The following is a 22,625-nucleotide window of genomic DNA, read 5'->3' on the forward strand; positions in this document are numbered from 1 at the left end:
TTTATTATGCAATGATTCCAGTCTACGTGCTACTGGCCTGGCGTGGTAAAGTGTCCTACCATGGCGGACGGGATAAGGCAGCCCTCCCCAGAAACCTTTTGCAAAGGCTTTGGGAGTACATGAAGGAGAGCTTTCTGGAGATGTCCCTGGAGGATTTCCGCTCCATCCCCATACACGTTAACAGACTTTTCTAGTAGCTGTATTGGCCGCGATTGCCAGGGCAAATTAATCATTAATCATTAAACATACTTGCTTTTATACCATGTGTAATATTTACAAAGGTACACTCACCAGAGGTCCCATGTGTGCCTTCAAGGTCTGGGAGCACGCCTTGGGTGAGTTCGGGGGTTACTGGTTCCAGGTCCAGGGTGATAAACACATCCTGGCTGTTGGGGAAACCGGTTTCTCCGCTTCCTTGCTGCTGTGAGCTATCTACATTATCTTCATCCTCATCTTCCTCGTACCCCGAACCCGCTTCCCTGTGTGTTTCTCCATTGAAGGAGTCAAAGCAGACGGTTGGGGTAGTGGTGGCTGCACCCCCTAGCATGGCATGCAGCTCCGCGTAGAAGCGGCATGTTTGCGGCTCTGCCCCGGACCTTACGTTTGCCTCTCTGGCTTTGTGGTAGGCTTGCCTTAGCTCCTTAATTTTCACGCGGCACTGCTGTGCGTCCCTGTTATGGCCTCTGTCCTTCATGGCCTTGGAGACCTTTTCTAATATTTTGCCATTTCGTTTACTGCTACGGAGTTCAGCTAGCACTGATTCATCTCCCCATATGGCGAGCAGATCCCGTACCTCCCATTCGGTCCATGATGGAGCTCTTTTGCGATCCTGGGACTCCATCACGGTTACCTGTGCTGATGAGCTCTGCGTGGTCACCTGTGCTCTCCATGCTGGGCAAACAGGAAATGAAATTCAAACGTTCGCGGGGCTTTTCCTGTCTACCTGGTCAGTGCATCCAAGTTGAGAGTGCTGTCCAGAGCGGTCACAATGAAGCACTGTGGGACAGCTCCCGGAGGCCAATAAAGTCGAATTCCGTTCACACTATCCCAATTCCAACCCGCTAAGGCCAATTTTATCGCTAATCCCCTCGTCGGAGAAGGAGTAAAGAAACCGGTTTAAAGGGCCCTTTAAGTCGAAAAAAGGGACTTAGCCGTGTGAATGTGTCCAGGCTTAATTCGATTTAACGCTGCTAAATTCGACCTAAACTCGTAGTGTAGACCAGGCCTGAGAGACAGTAGCTATCTTGGTGGGAGAAGCCCTCCCAATGACATAGCTCTGTCTACAGTGGGGGGCTAGGTGGGTATAACTATGTGGTCTGGGGTGTGGCTAGAGAGGTTGGTAGTGTAGACCACGTCTTACTGAGAATCAAGCCTTCAGAACTCTATAGGGCCAGACATTCAGCTGGTGTAAAGTAGTATAACTTCATTGCTTTCAATTCCGCTATGTGGATTTGCATGTGCTGAGGATCTTGCTTTATATTTGAATACATTCCCTAGATTTGAATGAAATGCCACATTGTAGATTTAGTTAGTACCTGCATTTGGTATTCCAGGACTGGTATTTCTTCTTCATCTGTTGGTCCAAACTGACGGCGTGTGGCTGAGAAGCGAATGGCTATTGATAAGGCAAGCTTTAAATTAACCACAGACATGCCTATGATCATAACTCTACCACTGGACAAAGCCCCAAGAGAAGCGCCAAAACGTTGCTTGAGATCCTGAGGGAATAAAAGACACACTAAATGGGCAGGTTCAGCCGTGCCATAGCTTCATAATTGCACTACCTGCAACATCAGAATCCTGGTAGTTATGCCAAATGTTATACTTTCAAGGAGTTAGCACCCATTGACTTTAATGGCAAATGCATGGCTAAAACCCCATTCAGCTCTGAAAATATAAGGGAACAGTTAATAGATTTGAAAAAAAAAATACAAACAATTCCTTCATAGTATATTTGATAGACTGGATTCATTGCACATACAGTTCATTTCATACCTTAAATGAGCTAACGTATACTCCCTCAGCTGTGACATCTCCAGTTCTGTTCAATACGTTTTCTTTAGGTATCTTGACATTGTGAAACATAGCAAATCTGTTCAAGTAAATAAATATATTAACAATAAAATAGGAAGATTCATCACAACATAGCTGGGGTATATGCCCCAACAGACTGCCATAATGAATTAATGGCTGCATGAAGATTTCATGCACATCAGTGAACTAAAAATAATATCACAACACAGGTATTTTTAGGGTCAGATTCTGCCACAGAGAGGATGATGCCTGTGAGAATACAGGTCTCCACATAAAAAGGTTCTATGAAACGCAACCTGGGTAAGTTTTCTGTTACTCTTTTTTTTATGTTAAATTTGTTTTGGTTTTTGGAAATAAATATTATGTCTTCAGGAAAGACCCTCACTGACTGCACCTGTATTTTGTTTCTGCTAAGTCATTCAACCAGCTAACATTTAAAATATCATGACCTGTGATTATGTTTAAAAGAAAGAGATTTTGCAGAAAGAAAAGCAATGAGAGGAAGGACTGTCTTATGGTTAAGACACTGGAGATGGACTTATGCAAGCGATTTCACTCTGTGCCTCAGTTTCCCATCTATATACAAATGGGGACAATGAAACCTTTGTCTACCGTGTCTCTTTTGAATCAGATTCTTACACTCATATTCAAGTCAAATCATGTGTTACTCCACAAATAATAGCATTGAACTGAATGGCTCACTCGTGACGTAAAATACTGCTCAATATAAATAAGGAAATCAGAATCTGGTTCTGAGTTTGTAAATTCTTTGGGGCAGGGACGGTCTATTACTATGTGTTTGTACAATCCCTAGCACAACAGGGCCCTGAATTTGATCAAATATCTAACATCAACAAGAACAATGTAGAATCAACACAGTGAAAGGGAACTGGAGAAAGGCATTATTTGTACAGGAGCTCCAGCTATGATTTTTGCTCGCTGATGCGTTATAGCATCTTAAAAAGAAATGAGTAGGAGAATCTTTTCTTACGTTCTGACACCCAACGTAATATTGATAGAAGCTGCATAAACAGGACACATATTTTTCAGAGAATCGTGTACTAGTCATTTTCAGACAAATAGACAGTAAGGGCTGGCATGGTATGACAACACCAGCTCCATTTCTGAATATTTCAGCATCTAATATTGCTTGAAAATCTGTATTAATAATCAAAGCAAATTCCTCCTGCTTGCCAATACAGGCAAATATATTTAATAGCATGCGAGAGAGCCAGATCTTTCACATCAATAAATTATATAAGCTTTACAATACTACATGTACTTTAAAAATATGAGTAATTTCCAAGGAGACATATCTGCATATTGTATTAATTCTGCTTCAGAGATATAATGCATTTTTTGACTGAGCAATATATACTCATACAAATGGTTGAAATGTGCAGTCTAACTGAGCATCAGATTCTTGAACCCTTACTCTGCATACAGACCCACTGATTTTGGTGGGACTACTCACAGAGTACGGTACTACTCGGTGAGAGTGAGGGTTGTATTTACAGAAATCCATCTTGGACAATGGTTTTGGATCCTCTACAAAAAAGGTGTTTTTTTTTTTTTAAGATAAAAGATCTTTTGGTTTATATGCAACCCTCTACTCTCCCCACCCCTGAAATAAAACCATCAAAGCTAAAAGAACTCCCCAGCAGCCTGTCCCTGCCTAATATTTGTTAGTGACAAAGTGTACAGGCTAGGTACAACTACAGCATGCCTGTGATACTAGGGCCTCCTCTTGTAAACACTTACTGGGGGTATGTAATGCTTATTACTACTGGGAGCTGTCGTATTGAAGTGAATGACAATACTCCCAGTAGTAATTTCAGTGAAGAAGACTGTAACCTATCTCACGCACCCACACAGGTTCTTAATACCCTTAATTCCCTATATGGGCTACCTGCATTCCTTGTGCAAGCACAAGAGGGAGGGCAGGTTCTAGAGGCCAACAGCTAGTTTCCACTCACAGAGGTGGGCAAGGAGTTGGCAAAGCATAAGTAAAACCATCTGAGATAGCTGAGCCAATATCAGGGATGGACTCATCCAGTCCAGCTTCTCTCTCTCTAAAAAAAATGGGGGACAGGGTGAGCAAAAGACCTATCACAGTCTGTTCTCTATTTGTCGTTGATTCTAGAAGGAAGCTCCACCCCAGATTAAGATTTGCTTCCGATATCATTACCTGTGGAGAGGTAGGAGCAGGACTAGAGGCAGCAGTTGCTACCAGGAGAGAGATGCCTCAGGCAGCAAGTGATTTAAAAAGTGATGGTCAATAAACTATTATCTCAAACCATGCTTTGAAGCCAAAGATAATTCCATGTGCTTGCATCACTTCTCCATTCATAAATCTGATATACTCAGTTAAATCTCACTACTAGGGAACTTTCTATTAGTTCAATCTTAATTAGAAGCCTGATATGCATTCAGTCACACAACCCTTTTAAAATCCAGCCTCAATATTAAAAGTTTAGTAAACAGAGCCAATCTGATTTGTGTTAAATTAGCATATGGGTACAATTCTGCAAATACCTATGCATGCTAATAATTTTACTTATGTGAGTAGCTCCATTTATTTCAGTACGACTATACACTTGTATAAAGCTATTAATGTGAATATTCTGAGCCTTTAATACACAATTTCAAGTCCAGCGAGTTTCTTCTATAACACCATACTGAAGATATATGCTCATTAAATAGCTATACAAGTTACCCAAATATTCTCACCTACTAATTATAAGAAGGAAGAAAAGAATTAACAAAGTAAGTTGTTTGTTGTTGTAGTGAGCGCTCTTAACGGGCCAGCTATAAAAACAAAATGCCAGACATACAGAGTATTGTTTGATCATCTCTATACTGCATAAAAGATTATCCAGAATGACCTTGATGGAAAAAAAACCCATACTATCACATTTCTTATAACTAGTGAACCAGAAAATTAAATTACACTCGCTTAACAGTAACTGATCTTCTTGGTATTACACTTTATGGGTTACATATTTGCTGCTTTTTCCTCAGCTAATGTCTAAATAAATCCATACAGCAAATGGCAAAACCTTTAAAAAGCTTGAATAACTGGGCAGAAAGATAAGTTACAAATCCACTGACAACTACCATGAGTGAAGAAGTGAGATTTACTGTTTATGAAGACTAATGATGAAAATAAAAGCAGATGCATGTAGGACCCTGGATTTGGATGGGCTTATGAAACTACAGCCAGTTCTCCAAGAGCTTTTATGCTTTAAAATTTTTTTTTTATAGTTAACCATACACACCAATTGGAAGGTGATGTTGGAACATACTAAAAATAAATAAGATTTCATAAAGTTATAGATCACATTTTGAATGTCTGTTCACTCAGAAAACATAGTAAACAGACACAGACCAGATCTGTCAACAAGTTTAGGGGAAAATCCATTTAAATGAATGGAAGAGCTACTTGTGTAACTATACAGACATTCATGAGAATGTCAAGCACACAAGAGCTTATGCAATGGGCAAGGTACATGTACTGGTGACATTGGAATCCACCTTTCCTATGGCCTCCATTGTAGAGCAGTTAGTGTGATCAGGGTTTGACTCATTTTGTGTTCTGACAGATGGCTCTTATCTGTAAATATGCATTTTGGGATAATTCCATCGGGGTCTGCCTCCAGTTGTGTGTTCTTGACCATGGATAAGTTGACAAGTTCATAGATTTTAAGACCAGAAGGGACCACTAGATTGAGTCTGACCTCCTGTATAACACAACAGGCCATCGAATATTACCCCATTTAACTGCCGTAGTGAGCCCAACTTGTGCTTGGCTAATGCAGATCTTCCATAAAGACATCCCATCTTGATTTAGACTTCCACCATTTCCCCTGGTACTTTGTTCCAGTGGTTAATCACCCACACTGTTAAAAAATTGTGCCTTACTTCTTGCTGTGTTAAACATTGGACTGCATCACAACAAAGTAATGAATGTACTGCTCTCCAAACTTATTTCACCCATCACCATTCAGCAGCCATTATCATTGCATTCTTGCATGCACAATCCTACTTGAGAAGGGCAGTCACATCCCCATAGTAGTCTCTATGTCAGGGATCTAGGGTTAACAGTGTCCCAGTGCTGCTGCACTGCTAATCAGTGTCCCACATACAATATTTTACAAATAATATACACATGAAATGTTTTAAATCTAGTACTCTGAGGTTTTCCAACATCCACCTCCATTCATCACTGATGCATAACTGGGCTACGCGTATTCCTGCTGGAACAGTTAGGCAGGGTGAAGTCACAATCCCACAGCAGTCTCTCTGTCAGGTCTCTTGCCAGTGGTGCAGAGAACATTTCAAGCAAAGTTAATCTCTTTTCCCTTAAATCATGCTACAATCATTAATCTGGAGCGCAGTAACACGGATAAAAGTGAGCAGCTGGAAAAGCAGCATATTCCCTTTGCCAGTACTAAAGTAATAAGCTGTTACCTGCAGTGCAGATGGCAAGACTGTGCTTTTGGGGAATTTCAAACCCACTCAGATCTCTCTTGATGGCCAACTTCTGTTTTTGACTATCTTGAGAATGTTGAAGTGACAATCCCTTTAATCTTCCTACCCAGATGTAGCCAGCGGGGGGATGGGATTGGAAGCTTGGGGATCAAGTGATGATTACAGGGCACAATGATGGTTACAGGGCACAATGATCAAATAATGTTAGAGGCAGAGTAGACCAAGGGCAGAATGGGGGCATAGAGGGATGGTGAAAAGCCTCCAGAAGACAGAAAGACCAGTCACACATTTTAGAATCTGGAAGTTCACAAAGGGATGAGGTTGAAGAGAAGGAAGGGTGCCGGGAAGCTGGGGAAAAGTTTTTAAAGCAGCATTTTAGGTCATATTGCCACAGTCAAAAGTAGAACCTTGCATTGCTAACAGTAACAGACAGTAGCTATGTTAATACACCCACCTCATTTTATAGCAGCTATAACTGTGCCGGCACTTTATGGAAGAGACAGAAAGACAGAGACCTCTGCCTCACCATGCTTACAGTAAGGCCCAATCCTGCAATGAGCTCTGTGTGGGTGGACCCTTGCATTTGCAGAGAGCCACAATGGTTCCAGTGAGACTCTGTGCAGAAAGAGGCTTTGGGGAGCTCACTGCAGGGCTGGGACCTTAATTTTAGATGTGCCAAAACGAGCGGGAGTGACAAATTGCAGAGAGGGGATGGGGCGGGGAAGGATGAGGACTACGATCACAGCTTAGGCTGTGTACTCCAGGAGGTTCTGTTTAAGATTTTTGTTATTTTTTAAATATAAGAATTTAGAGAGAAGATGGAGAACATTAATAACTCACATTGCACAGCAACTAGTTAGACTTAAATGGAGACTTTAAAATATACAGGACACGCACTGTGTGTGAGTCAGGGTTATTAGGAGAATGGCAGCTTTGGCACTGCCTGACTTGGGCGTGTTCAAATTTGTAAAACTTCACATAGACTGTTTTAAATTTGTTTAACATGTTAATATATTTCAATCTGTTTGCTTTATGCCTGTAATTACTGTGAGCAGCCAGTCAGAGTCAGTGCAAACTCATGTTGTTTCACAAGACATCATAGATTTAGATTCTAAGCTTTTTGGGGTGGGGCCTGTCTTTTTGGTCTGTGTTTGTGAGATGCCGAGGTCCATGACTGGGGCTCCCAGGGGCTACCGCAATACAACTAATAAATATATAATAATGTATTTAAAAGGGGCGTACGAAGGATGTGAGGTTGTGTGACAGCTGCCATCTTGGCCGAGACACGGAGTTGACGGGCGACCTCCAAAACTAAAAGCATGAGCTGCTACAACTTAAATGGAAGAGCAAAGTCTTCCTAGTGTAACAGATTCACAGAGGGAAGCTATAACACACAATCACCAGGCAAAAAGCAAGAAATGGTGATCCGACGTGCCAAACAAGTGAAAAAAACACAGAGATTGGTCTTTTTTTTGGCTTAATTGGCTTGTGAGTTGCTTGTTGGCTAGTTTTTGGCTTGTTGCTTATTTGGCTTGTAACTTGTTTGCAGCTTGTTGCTTCTTTTTTTTTTATTGGCTCCCGGCAAGGGGGAGCAAGTAGGGCAAGCGGGGGAGAGAGTTGGGGGTGCACAGCGGGCCTACCACAGTCCCAGACTGCACACTGGGGGATCTAGTCACATAGAATGTCGGGGTTGTTAGGGATTGGTTTGTTTTAGCCGTGTTTTGAAATGGGATTAGCTTGATTTTTGGCTTACTGTGAAAGTCGGGGTGCTTATTTACCACAAGAAAGTTGGCAACTGTGACAGTGACCCACTCTCCTTGGATTGTTTTGTTTTTTTTAATTGGTAGTATCAGGAACATTGAGTCTGCCCTGCCATGATTTTTCTAGAGAACCTCTTGAATATCTCAGAGCATGTTGTATATGGTGAGAGCTCACACCTCAGTGAAGTGGATGTTGGCTTAGTGGATGTTGACTCATTAACATACTGTATTTTTCCAAAGTTTTAGTCTGTTATTGAAAAGAAATAGGTGGTAATAACCCCCTTCTCCCTCCCCAAAAATCCAACCAAACCTATACGTTTCTGAAAGGGTACTAAACACAGTTTGCCCTTGGTCACAGCTGAACTTGTACTGGGTTCAGTCGCAATCATTTGCTGATGTACATTTTCAGGAATCAGCAATTTTGCTACTGTAGAAAAAGCCATAGAGCCTTCCAGGCAGACAAAATCTGAATTTCTAAGGTGAAAAAACAGCAGAGAAAAAAGAAATACACGCTGCCCTACTACTCCCACCCCCAAATTCTCTCCTCCCAAACCCCCCCTTTTACATATATTACAGAGAAGTAAAAAAAAGGCACAAGCTATGATGATTTGGGAATCTTTCTGTACAATTTATGAATTCTGTGTGAGATTATGAACTCTATGTATCTTGACCTAGCTGCAAACTCCATTTTGAAGCTGCAGCCTTTTGCCTTCTCTATGGTCTGTTTGCCTCCCTGTTGGGTTGGAATTCTAAAGGCTGGCAACAAAAGGTAACTGACTTTAAATGGTCTCCCACTGAAATGTAATAGTTTTGAACAATAGATAGACTCCCAACTGCAGAATTAGTTTAGCAGGAGAGAGGTTGCCTTGACCCCAAAGTCACCTGGCAGAGGTTTTTGCTCAGGAGGGGAAGTTGGCAAGGACATCTCCTAACAAAGAGGGTTAAGAGTTATAAATAGAGAGGAGTTGACCTATCTGGGGTGTTTGGCCATTTTGTCTCTGGTTGTGGAGGAGAGAGAAGCAACCCAGCATGTAGGGGCGGCATGAGGCAGGAGACCCCCAAGCTCAGAGTGAGCTAGCGAGGGGTTTAGGATGTTACGTTCTATATGCTTTGAGCTCTCCTGTGATTTATACAGGTAAGTAAACAAGAAATAATGTATTATACTTGTGAAAATGTGTCTCTGTGTTATATGCTCCACAACCAACACATTGTCCCCTGAGAGAGTTAAACTGCAACCCAGGAGCTGCACACCTTTGGGGTAGAGTTCTGAGAGAGGTATGTGTAAGTATGGGAGAGTATGAAGAGTCACCATTGTGCCCACAGGCTAGGCAGCTGGACAGCAAGTTCCGGTTCTCAGAAGGGAATGCCAGATAGAAAGTCTGCAGCCTGACAGTGTACCCAGGGCCCCCAGGATGGTGGCAATTTCTGAACTCTGTTCAGGCCCTGGCAGCTTAAAGCATTCAGAGACCCAGAAGTTTGGAGTCTCCCCACAGCAATCTGGTGGGTGACCAGAAAGGAGGCACCTGACTGGATCTATATCACAAGCCCAGTTATTTTTTTTAAACTATCTCCATTTACAGAATGCAGCAAAGCCTCACACCCCTCCTGCTAGTAACAGGCAGATACTTTTACACTACTTCAAACATTAAGGCATGACTGAGGCTCTGGCGCAGTTACACCCTCTGGTGGCTGCATTATGTTACTGAATGAGAAAGATGAATAACTTGAGAGGAAAGAATGTAAAGCCTGCAATGCGCAGAATGTTTTTTTTTTTAATACTACACTGTAATTTGTATGCACTAAATGTTGTGTAAATGGTAGACAAGAAAAGAGATTAAAAAAATAGACCCGGATTTTTTTTTAAATGGGTGCCTAAAGTTAGGCTCCTAGGGAGAGGTTTTCAAAAGCCATGTGCCCCTAGGTCGTGAGGTGTTCATATACTTCAGGGATGGGGGTCTATATGAGTTTGTTAGACAGACAGACAGACAAACAGAGTAGTCCATTCAATGACTTTCAATGGGACTTGTGCTCCTAGAGCCCTTAGGTGCTTTTGAAAACCCAACCCCTGATAAAAATATTAGGGTCTACATTACCAGGAAACCAAACTTCAGCCAAGCAACCCAATCGAGTCGTAGTTTTCAAAACCAGAAGGGACCATTATGTATCTAGTCTGACCTCTTTAACACAGGCCATAGAATTTCACCCCGTAATTTTTGCAATTTCTCCCCCCACACCAGTCCTTAAGAGGTGCCTAAATATGTACAAGTATTTAGGAGCCTAAATGTAGGCTCTCGTTTTTGAAAATCCTGGCATTAGCCCCTTCTATTTCAGTAGCAAAACTCAAGAACAGAATGTAAAATTGCAACATCACTTTCCTTATGGGCCTGCTTCTGATCTTGCTTCCGACAGTCTTACATCAGTGTAACTCCACTGAATTCCATGGGGGATTTATGGAAATGAGATCAGAATCAGGCCTTGTGCGTGTGCAGTCTTATAGCTGGCAACATCTATTAAACATACTAAAGTTTTAAATAATTGCGTATTGGGGTGAAACATGCCCCATTCTCATCTTCACACACAGTGGAAACTACAGCATACAAGAACTTCCCTTAGGTAGTCTTTTGCTTTCTAAGGATCATATTGTGGCATATAACTATTGCCCTGAGTAGGAGGTGATGTACCACCCTAAGGGGAGTCAGGGAGGGTATATGCCTCAGGGAGGAGACTCTCCTTATGAAGCCTGGTATAGCGAGACTGCACAGCATGCACCCGCATCACTGAGAATACTACAGCCTGCCTGCTCTGCAGGCTGGTATAGGAAGGCCAGGTCACATCCTCCGCACTCCCTTTGGGGCTTCATGTGCTTCTGGGAAGCAGTTCATCCAGTCCCCTGACTACCCAGGCTGCATTTGTGAGAGACCTTTGTGCTAGCTCTGCAAGATGTGTGGGCAGTGGGATAGTGGGGAGGTTCGGTTCTTGTGAACCCTCATCTCCCATCCCCACACATCCAAATAAAGACAGCCATTACTGATGTGCCATGATGTATTCAATTTACAACATTTGGGAGCGTTAGGAATACATTTACCCTTGTTGGTACCTGGGATGCACACTACAACCCCCTGCAGCAGTGGGGCAGCTTAATCTCCTGGGGATGGTCAGAATTCACCCTCCTTTGTGGTTTCCACATCTGGAAAGCAGTTTTAATTTATGGTTGAGGCACCAAAGGAACCCATATACCGGAGGCTGCTCAGCAGATGCCCTGAATCTGCTACCCTGGCCATACCTATTCCCTCAGCTGGATTCTGTGTAGAGACAGCAGCTTCCAGGCTCTCTAGCAGAGTTTGATGTGCTGGTGCCTTACTCTACCATGACCTTCATCCCAGCAGCTTTTCTGTCACTGTGGGTTCATGCTGTCAGATGAATGAATGCAGGGCTGAGTATATCATCCCATTGTTTCCTTGTGCTCCTGGTCACAGGGTAGCTGGCCATTTTAGTAGGAGATGGGCCCAGCACCACCTGTGACATAGCCTGCTCTCCTACCTAGGTGGGGGAGAATGAGCCGGGTCTGGTGACCACCAGCCCTGGGATAGATAAGGCAGATGCTTGGAAAGAGACTTCAGGGAACTCTGAAACACTGGGAAGCTGCTGCTTTGAGAGCAGAAAGACCTACCCTCAAGGAGGAGGAGCTGTGCCCAGCTGCAGACTAGGTGAGGTTTTAAATTTTGAGTTATTTTGTGCTTGAAGAATGTTGCTGCCTATCCAGAAAGAAATGAATTAGGGGAATATAAAGGAACCAGCTGAAAGAAGCCAGCCTGAATCTAACCACAGCCCCTGGGGAGAGGGCTGTGGGATCCCCTGACCAGGGGAAAGGTTTTGGGCCTGAAGGGCCAACAGAAATGGTATAAAAACTTCATAAATCAGATGCTCCGGGAGGGGAATTGTATTTTATACCTCTGGACTGTGTGGGGTTTTTGAGGAGCCCTGAAAGAAGGGGAAACCAAGGCAGGGTGCCTCAGAGCCACAAGGAGAAACTCGGGAGGCAGACAACCCCATTATACTCTCCCATTTGTCTGCCTGTATCTACCTGTTGTCTCGTTTTATACGTAAGCTCTTTGGGGCTGGGACTGTCTCTTTGTTCTGTGTTTGTACAGCACATAGCACAATGGAGTCCTAGGCCATCACTCTGGCTCCTAGAAACTGCCATTATACAAATGGTACCTAATAAAAAATAACTTATACCCATTAGCCTGAGAGAGGGGAAAGCAAACTGAAAGAGTGGTTAGAATACCCACAATTATTTTAAATTAGCAGATGTCCTAACCAACGTAGGGGACTTTCTCATGACATCTACACAGCATATTGTGTGCTATTTCTTTTCTACAATGTACTGCATGGACTTCCAATCTAAATGTACTATGTGCATTTTATCTCAAAGTACTGGGCACTGCCCATACACTTAAACATAAACCGTGTAATGAAAAAATGTCTTCTAAAATCCTGTGCCCCTATAGACAAATATCTATAAAAGAATCTATTCTTTCAGCAGTGATGCGCGCACACACACACACACCTGCCAGATCAAATCCTTTCTGTATTTGTGGATCTGTACTTAAAACCTATTCTGCAGTTCAAAAATAAATTTCAGTGTCATTACTCCATCTTTGCATAAATGCAAAGCTGAATTACTCCATTCAAAGAACAGGAGTACTTGTGACACCTTAGAGACTAACAAATTTATTAGAGCATAAGCTTTCGTGGGCTACAGCCCACTTCTTCGGATGCATATAGAATGGAACATATATTGAGGAGATATATATACACACACATACAGAGAGCATGAACAGGTGGGAGTTGTCTTACCAACTCTGAGAGGCCAATTAAGTAAGAGAAAAAAAAACTTTTGAAGTGATAATCAAGATAGCCCAGTACAGACAGTTTGATAAGAAGTATGAGAATACTTACAAGGGGAGATAGACTCCATTCAGTTTATTTAGACCCATGCAACAATGCCACCTCCTGGATGGTAGCTTGTGGTGCATACACAATAATACATTTCAAAAATCAAGTGGAATCATTAGAAAAAAGTCTTGTGCAAAGAAAAAAGGAAAACAAAAAAGGGTTCAAAATAACTGTCTGACTTAATGCTGGTGTTGCTATTAGGGGGAAATCTACCTGAATTTCCCATTGTATTTCTTCTCCCTGCATCCACTCAAATGGTCGGCCTTATGGGACTTTCCTTGAGGGCAACGATGCTTGGACAGAAGTCTATTACTGAAACTGTGAGTACTGGCAAACAGGCAGGGAGAAAATGAAAGCATTCATTCATAGCTGTTTAAAATTTCAGATTTTTTTGTCTGACAAGTTAGCTTGTTGTCTCAATTTTGAGGCTGTGGCCTCATTCTCTCAAGTAACTTAAAATGAAATTATTATTGGTGGTGGGATATTTGCCTGCTTCGTTTTGGACTGTTGTGTTGGTATTTCTCATCTTTATTCTCTTGTTTTTAATGAGTCTGACTCTCACTTCATTTTATATGGTTAGTATTGTCCTTGCTTCAGGGCCAGATTAACTCTCCTGTGCGCCCGGAGCTATTAGATTTTGTGGGGCCCCTGTATAACTCAAGTCTTTTTCCTAATTTAAAACAAAATTATCACAATTATGGCATCGAGGATATTAACGCTATACTAAACTTGCCTTTTAATTAACATAAAGCCATTCTGTGATTAAATTTCAGTCTTCAAACATGTAGACTATAGTTAAGTTAATTCAAAACAGCCTACTTCTTACCTTAGAACAGCAGTTATATTCGTTTCTTTCTGGGAGGGAGTTTGGGTGCAGGAGGGGGCTCCAGACTGGGGCAGGGTATTGGGGTGCAGGATGGGGTGTGAGGTGCAGGCTTCGGCCGAGAGGCGCTTACCACAGGCGGCTCTCGGCCAGCAGCGCAGCAGGGCTCAGGCAGGCTGCCTGCCTGCCACAGCTCCATGCTGCTCCCAGAAGCGGCCAGCACGTCTCTGAGCACCCTGGGGGGAGGGGAACAGTGTGTCTCTGTGCGCTGCCCACGGCTGAAAGCAATGTCCCTGCAGCTCCCATTGGCTGGTTCCTGCCTGCTGCCTCCATCCCTAGGGGCCGCAGAGATGTGCCAGCAGCCAGCCACTTCTGGGAGCGGCATGGGGCCATGGTATGCAGGCAGCCTGCCTGACCCTGCTGCACCGCTGGACTTTTAGCGGCCCGGAGATCACGATCGACTGGCAGAGGCTCCAGGATCGCGATCGACAGGTTGGTGACCACTGAATTGTATATAATTATGGATTTATTTTTGTGAGGCTGCAGCCCCTAAAGCCCCAGAGTTAATCCAGCCATGCCTTGCTTTGATCTGAGTTAAAATGCCACTGCCACTACTGGTCTGAGACTATGTAGTCACTTATTTCACACCGAAATAAACATTTTCATCTCTAAATGTTGTTATGGATAGTCTCTATCAGGGCTGAAATCTAGATTTCAGCATTACTCTAGTCCTCCTCCACCAAAGCTGCCTGCTATTGTTCTGAGTGCTCAGTCAGTGTGACTGTGTCCACCAATGTGTGTGTTCCTAGTTCTCCCTCCTCAACAGCCTGATGGGCTGAAGAGCATCTACTACTAGGCCACTAACTCGTATCTGCTTCAAGCCCAGGAGCGTTCCTTACTGAATAGATATGCTTTGGCTCATTTTGATTACGTTTGCTGTGAAAAACCCACATTCTACTTCTGTAGAGCAAGCAGATAATGTCAGAAGAGCAAAGCAAAGTATCCAGAAAGATAGGTGAGCGAGTGGCTAAAAGCGGTGTTAAAGTGTATATGCAACACTAGCTGTGGATTTTTTGGTATTTAAATGTAATTGTAGGGGTTAATCATGCCTTTCCCTATTAATTCAATACCTATGTAAAGTGACATAGCAGGTTGCCATAATGGGCCAATTGTTTTCTTTAATCACTAGGTCACTAAAGGAAGGAAAAGCACTAAAACAACGTGAATGGTGTTGTGCTGTAGCCTGGTGAATCTGGCATCCCATCCATCTGCTCAATGGAAGCTCCAGCATGTAGATCTGATTTTTCTCATCTTCTGTCCCTAATGATCTAGAAATGTTCATCCCTTCAGATTTGCCATCTCTAAGGATACGTTTTCTGATATATGGGCCACGATGGTCTTTCATTACTGCAAGTCTCTTTCTAGCTGTTATAAATAATGATTAAGTCCTTCACGAAATACAAGGAGCCCACAAATTTTCTGGTCGCCATCTGCACTTAACTCAGATTACATCAGCCCTGGCTCAGTTTCTGCAATATGTTCTTTTTGCGTGATGTTGTGTGATAGGGTGTACTGACTCTCCGGACTATGTGGAAGGAAATCTATTTGGCCAACAGTCCCCTGTGTCAAGCTGATGTTTGGAAGAAAACTTTACCACCTTACCCGCTAATCAAGGGGAATCACAGAGGCTAAACAAGATGGTGAATTTGATTGTGGGGCTTGGTTAACCCTATATATTGGCTAACTATAGGCTTGCTCACCTTGCTTAGGTGTGCCCTGTGGGCTCAGAAACTAGCAAGACAGTTAACAAGTAAGAATTCCTCCCCAGAGAGCTGGGGAAGATAATTTGCCATTCCATATGGCTATCTGTTTTGTTCATTAGAATTGCTGCTGTGTAAGTACAGAGTATATGATTATTATTAGAACACCTGGATGTTCACAGAATATGAACGATGCTATGTACAAAACAGAAGCTAGAGAATGAAAAAGCAATGGGTATTAAAATAGAGAATACTAATATTGAAGGGTCTTCAGTTTATATTTTGTAAATAACAAAATATCTTTACAGTAAGTACTTGCCTCAACAGAAATATGGAACAGACTTAGCACTTTTGCACCATTTCTTTATAAGTAGCAATATATGTACAGTGATTTTCTTTATTCAAACGTTATTCACTTACCCATTATCCAAACCATTCTGCCCAAGTTTCTTTCCTATGTCACCTACCATCACCCCTGGCATAGGAAGCAGTGTTTTTGTATCTCGAATCTATGTGGAAATTAAATGAAACAATATTTTAGTCATGAGAAAACTAAAGCTCTTGGTGGACTCCTTTCAAACAGTGAAAAGTACTCCCAAACTATTTTGTTATTAGCATTTAAAAAAAACCAAACTCACTATTTTTCCAAATACAGGTAAATAGAATCCAATCTTGGATATAGTTTCTGCTTAACGCACTCTTCCGTCCATGATACTATAAATTCAATAATGAAAGCGACTTGGAAATCTTTCACTTTCTTTGAAAACATGCTACTAATTACACTATCATGCTCCAAATGTGCATCTATATAGAAGAATCTTCTAATCACAATTAGCATGAAAACCTTCTTTTGGTCTATGTGGACAGAAACAGAAATCAAGAAAACTGATTAACTTTATGTATTAATTGTATCCTGCCTTTCTCAGGGATATATGACATGTTTCATCTGGTCAGCAACCCAGTTCATTTAAATATGTGTTGCTTCTGCAAGTTTTCTACTGAATATGGCTCCAATCCTGCAAGCTGATCTCTATGGTTGAAACCCTGCTTCCATGCAGATTGGCTTGTGGGTTTAGGACAAATACTGGTACCCGAAAGAGAGGGCTTGAAAAGTTGGCTCACACATTTCAAGGAGGAAGCTTTCCCAGGAGACCGTGATCAATTTTTTCAGAGTCCATGCTTTCATTTAAAAATAAAATTTGGTAGCCCTTAAGACTACACAGGTAACTCTCCAAATGTGCCCAGTGTGTGAGCTAATGTAGTGCCCATAGGTTTAGGCCATTCATTTGTATTCATTTTGTTTTTCCAACCAACCTTCTTTATACATTAAAAAACCCAGTAAACATATAAAAATCCTAATTTTTCATGTTTAATGCCCAGAAGTTCCTTTACATTGACTTTTTTATGACTAACCCGCAGAAGGTCCACCTCTACCCCCAAGTATCATCTTTTCCTGGTTTAGGCTTGCCCTTTTCTCTTCCCTCTGTTGTGGTCACACAAGGACCAAAAGGCACTACCAGGTACAGCAGGCTTGCGCTACAAGATGACATCCATGGCCAGCCAGTAGGGAACACTCCACAATGGATGTTAGAATCATAGAACTGGAAGGGACCTAGAGAGGTCATCCAGTCCAGTCCCCTGCACTCAAGGCAGGACTAAGTATTATCTAGACCATCCCTGATAGGTGTTTGTCCAACTTGCTCTTAAAAATTCCCAATAATGGAGATTCCAAATCTCCCTAGGTAATTTATTCTAGTGCTTAACCACTCTGACAGTTAGGAAGTTTTTCCTAATGTCCAACCAAAGCCGCCCTTGCTGCAATTTAAGCCCATTACTTCTTGTCCTATCCTCAGAGGTTAAGAAGAACAATTTTTCTCCCTCCTCTTTGTAACAACCTTTTATGTACTTGAAAAGTGTTTTCATGGCCCCTCTCGGTCTTCTCTTCGCCAGACTACACAAACCCAATTTTTTCAATCTTCCCTCATAGGTCATGTTTTCTAGACCTTTAATCATTTTTGTTGCTCTTCTCTGGACTTTCTCCAATTTGTCCACATCTTTCCTGAAATGTGGTGCCCAGAACTGGACACAATACTCCAGTGGAGGCCTAATCAGCGCAGAGTACAGCGGAAGAATTACTTCTCGTGTCTTGCTTACAATACTCCTGCTAATACATCCCAGAATGATGTTTGCTTTTTTTTGCAACAGCTTTGCACTGTTGACTTATATTTAGCTTGTGATCCACTCTGACCCCCACATCCCTTTCTGCAGTACTCCTTTCTAGGCAGTCATTTTCCATTTTGTATGCGTGCAATTGATTGTTCCTTCCTAAGTGGAGTACTTTGTGTTTGTCCTTATTGAATTTCATCCTATTTACTTCAGACCATTTCTCCAGTTTGTCCAGATCATTTTTAATTTTAATCCTATCCTCCAAAGCACTTGCAACCCCTCCCAGCTTAGTATCGTCCACAAACTTTATAAGTTTATAAGACCCAGAACCGATCCCTGCGGGACCCCACTCATTATGCCCTTCCAGCATGACTGTGAACCAATGATTACTACTCTCTGGGAACAATTTTCCAACCAGTTTTGCACCCACCTTATTGTAGCTCCATCTATTGTTGCAAGACAATGTTTTCCAAAATATCATGTTTCACAAATAGGTGAAAGGACACATGACCTTTCTGTTTTCGATCAGGCCATGTTTACTGTCATCTAGGGCTTACATTCCAAATGCAAGGATAACCCACTGGTCAGTGTGTGCTAGGCAACCCTTTCTGTGCCCAAATCACAGATAATGTGAGTCTGATACTGCCCCGAGTTACAGAGCCTGATTCTTTAGCGCAAGCTGTAGAAAACTCGCTCTCTGAGTTTTGTAGGTCCCTGATTCAATCCCATTATCGTTCAAGATGATGTAAACAGCTGGGATTTGAGCAGTTTGTGGCATCCTGCATACACATTTCAGTTGGCATTATATGCTCAGTTTCTACCTTGCCATAACCTAGCAGTGGCCTGGCACAGTCTAGTAGTATGTCACAGTTGGAAAGCCAGTGTTTGCCTTTCGTTTCACTTGCAATACATGTTGCCACTTGAAATGTCACAACTCTGTCCATAAATTCCATTTTTTGCTTCATACACGTAATGTTCAAAAAACAATTCAAAAAATCTATACCCACTTCATTCATCCCAGAAATCTGACATTTCAAAAAATGATGCTAGAATTAATTACCATGTTTTTGGCCCCTTTGGGAGATCCACAGAAGTCAATGCAGATGAAGTGTGCAAGCAATGTAGATCCTCATTAGAAAATGAGACCTGATCTAACGTTCACTGAAAACAATGGGAGTGTTTCCACTGTTTGGCTTTGGACATGCATTACATCCAACATATACTCTCAGTTATTCTCATTGTATTTATTATTAAATATTCGTCCAGTTTGTGTTAGGCACTTTCCAAACACTTAGGGACATTTTCTGCTCTGAGGAGCTCCTGATCTAAAGTATTTCACACTTTGTAGTCTATTTCAAACTGCATATGTGATGCAATAATATGGAGGTTCATCTGTATTTTCTAGTTATAGCAATTTGCTACAATTAATTCGACTGTATTCTTGCCTCAAAAGCACAGGGATCAAATAAATACTGAAGTTTGGTAGAAAATGTTAAAGACATTTTTACAGAAATTGTTTAGCAGACATAATATGTCATAACAGTGACATAAAAAAACCAAAGTAGTACTCTTTTCCCACCTGCACAACAAAGGAATGTAATCCGTGGCACTGCCCATCAGGAGTGTACAGCTGGGCGTAGACGACAGCATGAGTGGCATTTTTCCCCATGTTGCCAACCCAAAACTTGGCAGCTTCAAAATCAGGAGTGTTGATGATAAATTTCTACAGTCAAAAAGGGGGAAGTCTTAAATCATATGAATCAATGTACATTCATCACTTCTTTTTGTTTGCTGCCACTGTAACATTGTGAAAATTGCCAGCATTTCATACTGTACTTCAATCCAACATGCTCACAACAATGAAAGCGGATTTGACAGGAATCTATAGGGCTAAGCTTTATTCTAGAACATGTGTCTAGGGAAAAGTCAGGGCAGAACAACAGCATGATTGTCAACCTGAGGCCTAAAATTCAGCCTCTCAGCTTTCTTATAACATGATGAGGGGAGGGAGTACCATGGAGACACACAATGGTCTCCGGGTTTTTATTGTGAATGCAAAATGCTCCTGATTTTATCTGAGACCGAATAACTTGCTGGACAGCTTCTGCGCTGCCTCACTGGAGGCTGCCACGGAGCCAGCTGCTTCAGGCGCTGGACGCAGAAATTAAAAAACAAAACAAAAAACTGGTTTTGGTTCTTCCAACAGAGAATTTTTTTGAAAACAGGGAAAATTTCATATATCTGACCTTTTGTTCCAGTTCAGAATGATTTTTTTTTAAATAGCAAATTTTGTTTGGTGGGATGGAAATTCCAGTTCCCACACAGCTTTATTACTACTAACAAGTGCTAGATACAAGAGAAGTATTAATTATTGTTAATCATAGAATCATTTTGGCCCGATATCTTTATAACAGAATGTAAACAAAAAAGTACCAAATGTCACTTCTGTGGGTTACAGACTGACCTGTGTGCTGGGGTCGTATCTGGCAGTTGTCCGTATGCCCTTGGTATTGCTGCCATGGCTGACTTCAGTCAGAGCAAAACATCCAAAAATCTAAACCGTGAATCAGCAGGTGCAAATCAACTCAATGTTAACATGGCAACTCAAACATTTTCAAGTCAAGAATGTTACTCAATATTGTATTGCTGCAAAAATGAGAGTTAATAAAAATCCAGCTGCTTAGTAGGACATTGCATTAGGTCAATTTCATCCCTTGTGTAAGCTGGCAGAACTCCTGCAATAGGGTGGCAGTGTTTTTCCACTGAGCCATCTTCCTGGCAGGTGTCATAACCCTGCAGGGAGCTGCTGACTCATAACGGCAGGTGCAAATTATTAATTACACCCATCATATAGGAGAAGCGGGACTGGTTCTTTGAGTAGAAGGAACTGTTGCCTACAAGAGAGAGGAATGATGGGTTGGTCTCTCTGTAGGGAAGTCATAGGAACAGAGAGTGCTTAATTTATGCCAGGACTGAGCACTGGCACCTTTAGGCTTGGCAGTTCATAGCCCTGGCACTTCTGAGCTTTCTGCTTGAACCTCGGCACCTTTTTGCTTGAGCCCCGGTATCTCTTTCATTACAAATTAAGCACTGGGAACAGCCTAGTTTGGAAAAAGATTAGGCTGTCTATGTTTTATTGAAAAATTGCCAATAATTCAAACACTTGGATGGGGTAAACTCAGATTAAATCCAGAGTGCGTAAATTCTTTTCTTAGCAGGGTGCAAAGTCCACCTGCTCGCAGTTCTACGGCAGTCAATGATTTGCATTCCCTTACACTAGGGCTAAATTTGGCCTATTATCTTTACTCTTGTACATCCTAAAAAGGCAGGCTAGTACGATTGGACTGGGGTGCGATTGGGAAGCAAGTCCACACCGCACTCACTCCACAGCAGCGGCTCCGCTACTGTCACATGAAACTGGGCCCAGCTTCCCGCTCCAAGCATTGTGACCTGGTGTGTGGGGTCACAGAACCACTCAGGTTTGACCCAGCTGCCCCTTTATCATGATGGAGGGGCTACTGGGCCAAATTTCAGTGAGTGACACAGCCACCCTGTGTGCCAGGTCACAACGCCACTCAGTTTGAGGGGTCCTCTCAAAAAGGTGACAAGATTAAACTGAAACCTAAGGTAAAACTATTGCAACAGATACAGAATGCTACACTCTTCTTGATGCTAAAGATCTTTAATCACTGACACTTAGTGAACAATCACTAAGCACAACATTCATCCTTACTAGGGGGCCAACAGAACTGTCCAACACTTACATCTCACTTTAATTGTGTCACTAACTGGATTCATATTGATTTTACGGTGAGCCCATCTACATAATCAACTACTTGCTACATAACATGAGCTGATCAATAAATAAGCATTTTTTTAAAAGGAATGAAAGAAAAAGATCACACAGTAGTTCAAGTTAGCGGCAGTATAATTTTGCGAGTATCGCTTTCGTTATGTTAGTTACCCTAAGGGAAAAAATAAAATAAAATGCCGCTGACAAATGGGGGGGGGGGGGAGTTCTTTCACAATAATTAATACAGTATCTAGATCTGTCACTGGTGTGATGTTTCTGGACTATGGAATGGAATGGATAATTCACCCTAGGGCTCTGACTGGGGGCAGAGCCTGCCCATGTAGAGAAAGGTGAATATTAGAGAAGGCATCCTCTCTCTAACAGCTTACACTTAAGTCTCCTTAAGGGACAATGCCAGAGCAAGTAGCGTTAATGGCTCCAGCCCCTCCTTGAGGATAGGGTTACCATATTTTGTGCCTCCAAATGGAGGACACTCCACGGCCCCCGGCCCCGCCCCCAGCCCCGCCCCCAGCCCCGCCCAACCCCGCCCCCTCCCCAAAGTCTCCGCCCCCTCCCCTGCTTCCCGCGAATATTTGATTCGCGGGAAGCCTGAAGCAGGTAAGGCGGGGGTGTGGGGGGAGGAGGCGCGGCCCAGGCTGGCCCCCCGGCGTTTCCAGCCTGGGTCAGCTCGGGCCCTGGGGTGCCGGCCCCGGCCGACCACCCCTGGCCCGCCCAGCACTGCCGGCCCCCGGCGGCCCGGCGCACCCCCCGGCTCCCGGCCCCGCGGGCCCGGCTCCCCGCCGGCCGGGGTCCCCGCGGGCCCGGCTGATCCGGCTCCC

At 42.8% G+C, this 22,625-nt stretch overlaps 1 protein-coding gene across 5 annotated transcripts in view; it reads right to left on the bottom strand.

Moving 5' to 3' along the window:
- ACOX3 (acyl-CoA oxidase 3, pristanoyl) overlaps positions 1 to 22,625 on the bottom strand; it is a 67,317-nt gene that overhangs the window by 29,504 nt on the left and 15,188 nt on the right. For all 5 annotated transcript variants that reach the window (XM_034772881.1, XM_034772883.1, XM_034772882.1 and 2 more), the window contains 5 exons: positions 20,458 to 20,547; positions 19,573 to 19,716; positions 16,248 to 16,336; positions 1,996 to 2,092; positions 1,536 to 1,718 (listed from right to left, as the gene is read on the bottom strand). In XM_034772881.1, coding sequence (XP_034628772.1) covers positions 1,536 to 1,718; positions 1,996 to 2,092; positions 16,248 to 16,336; positions 19,573 to 19,716; positions 20,458 to 20,547 — 603 coding nt within the window. The remainder of the gene's footprint in view (positions 1 to 1,535; positions 1,719 to 1,995; positions 2,093 to 16,247; positions 16,337 to 19,572; positions 19,717 to 20,457; positions 20,548 to 22,625) is intronic.

This window comes from Trachemys scripta, chromosome 5 (genome assembly GCF_013100865.1).
Source record: "Trachemys scripta elegans isolate TJP31775 chromosome 5, CAS_Tse_1.0, whole genome shotgun sequence".
Taxonomy (NCBI): domain Eukaryota; kingdom Metazoa; phylum Chordata; order Testudines; family Emydidae; genus Trachemys; species Trachemys scripta.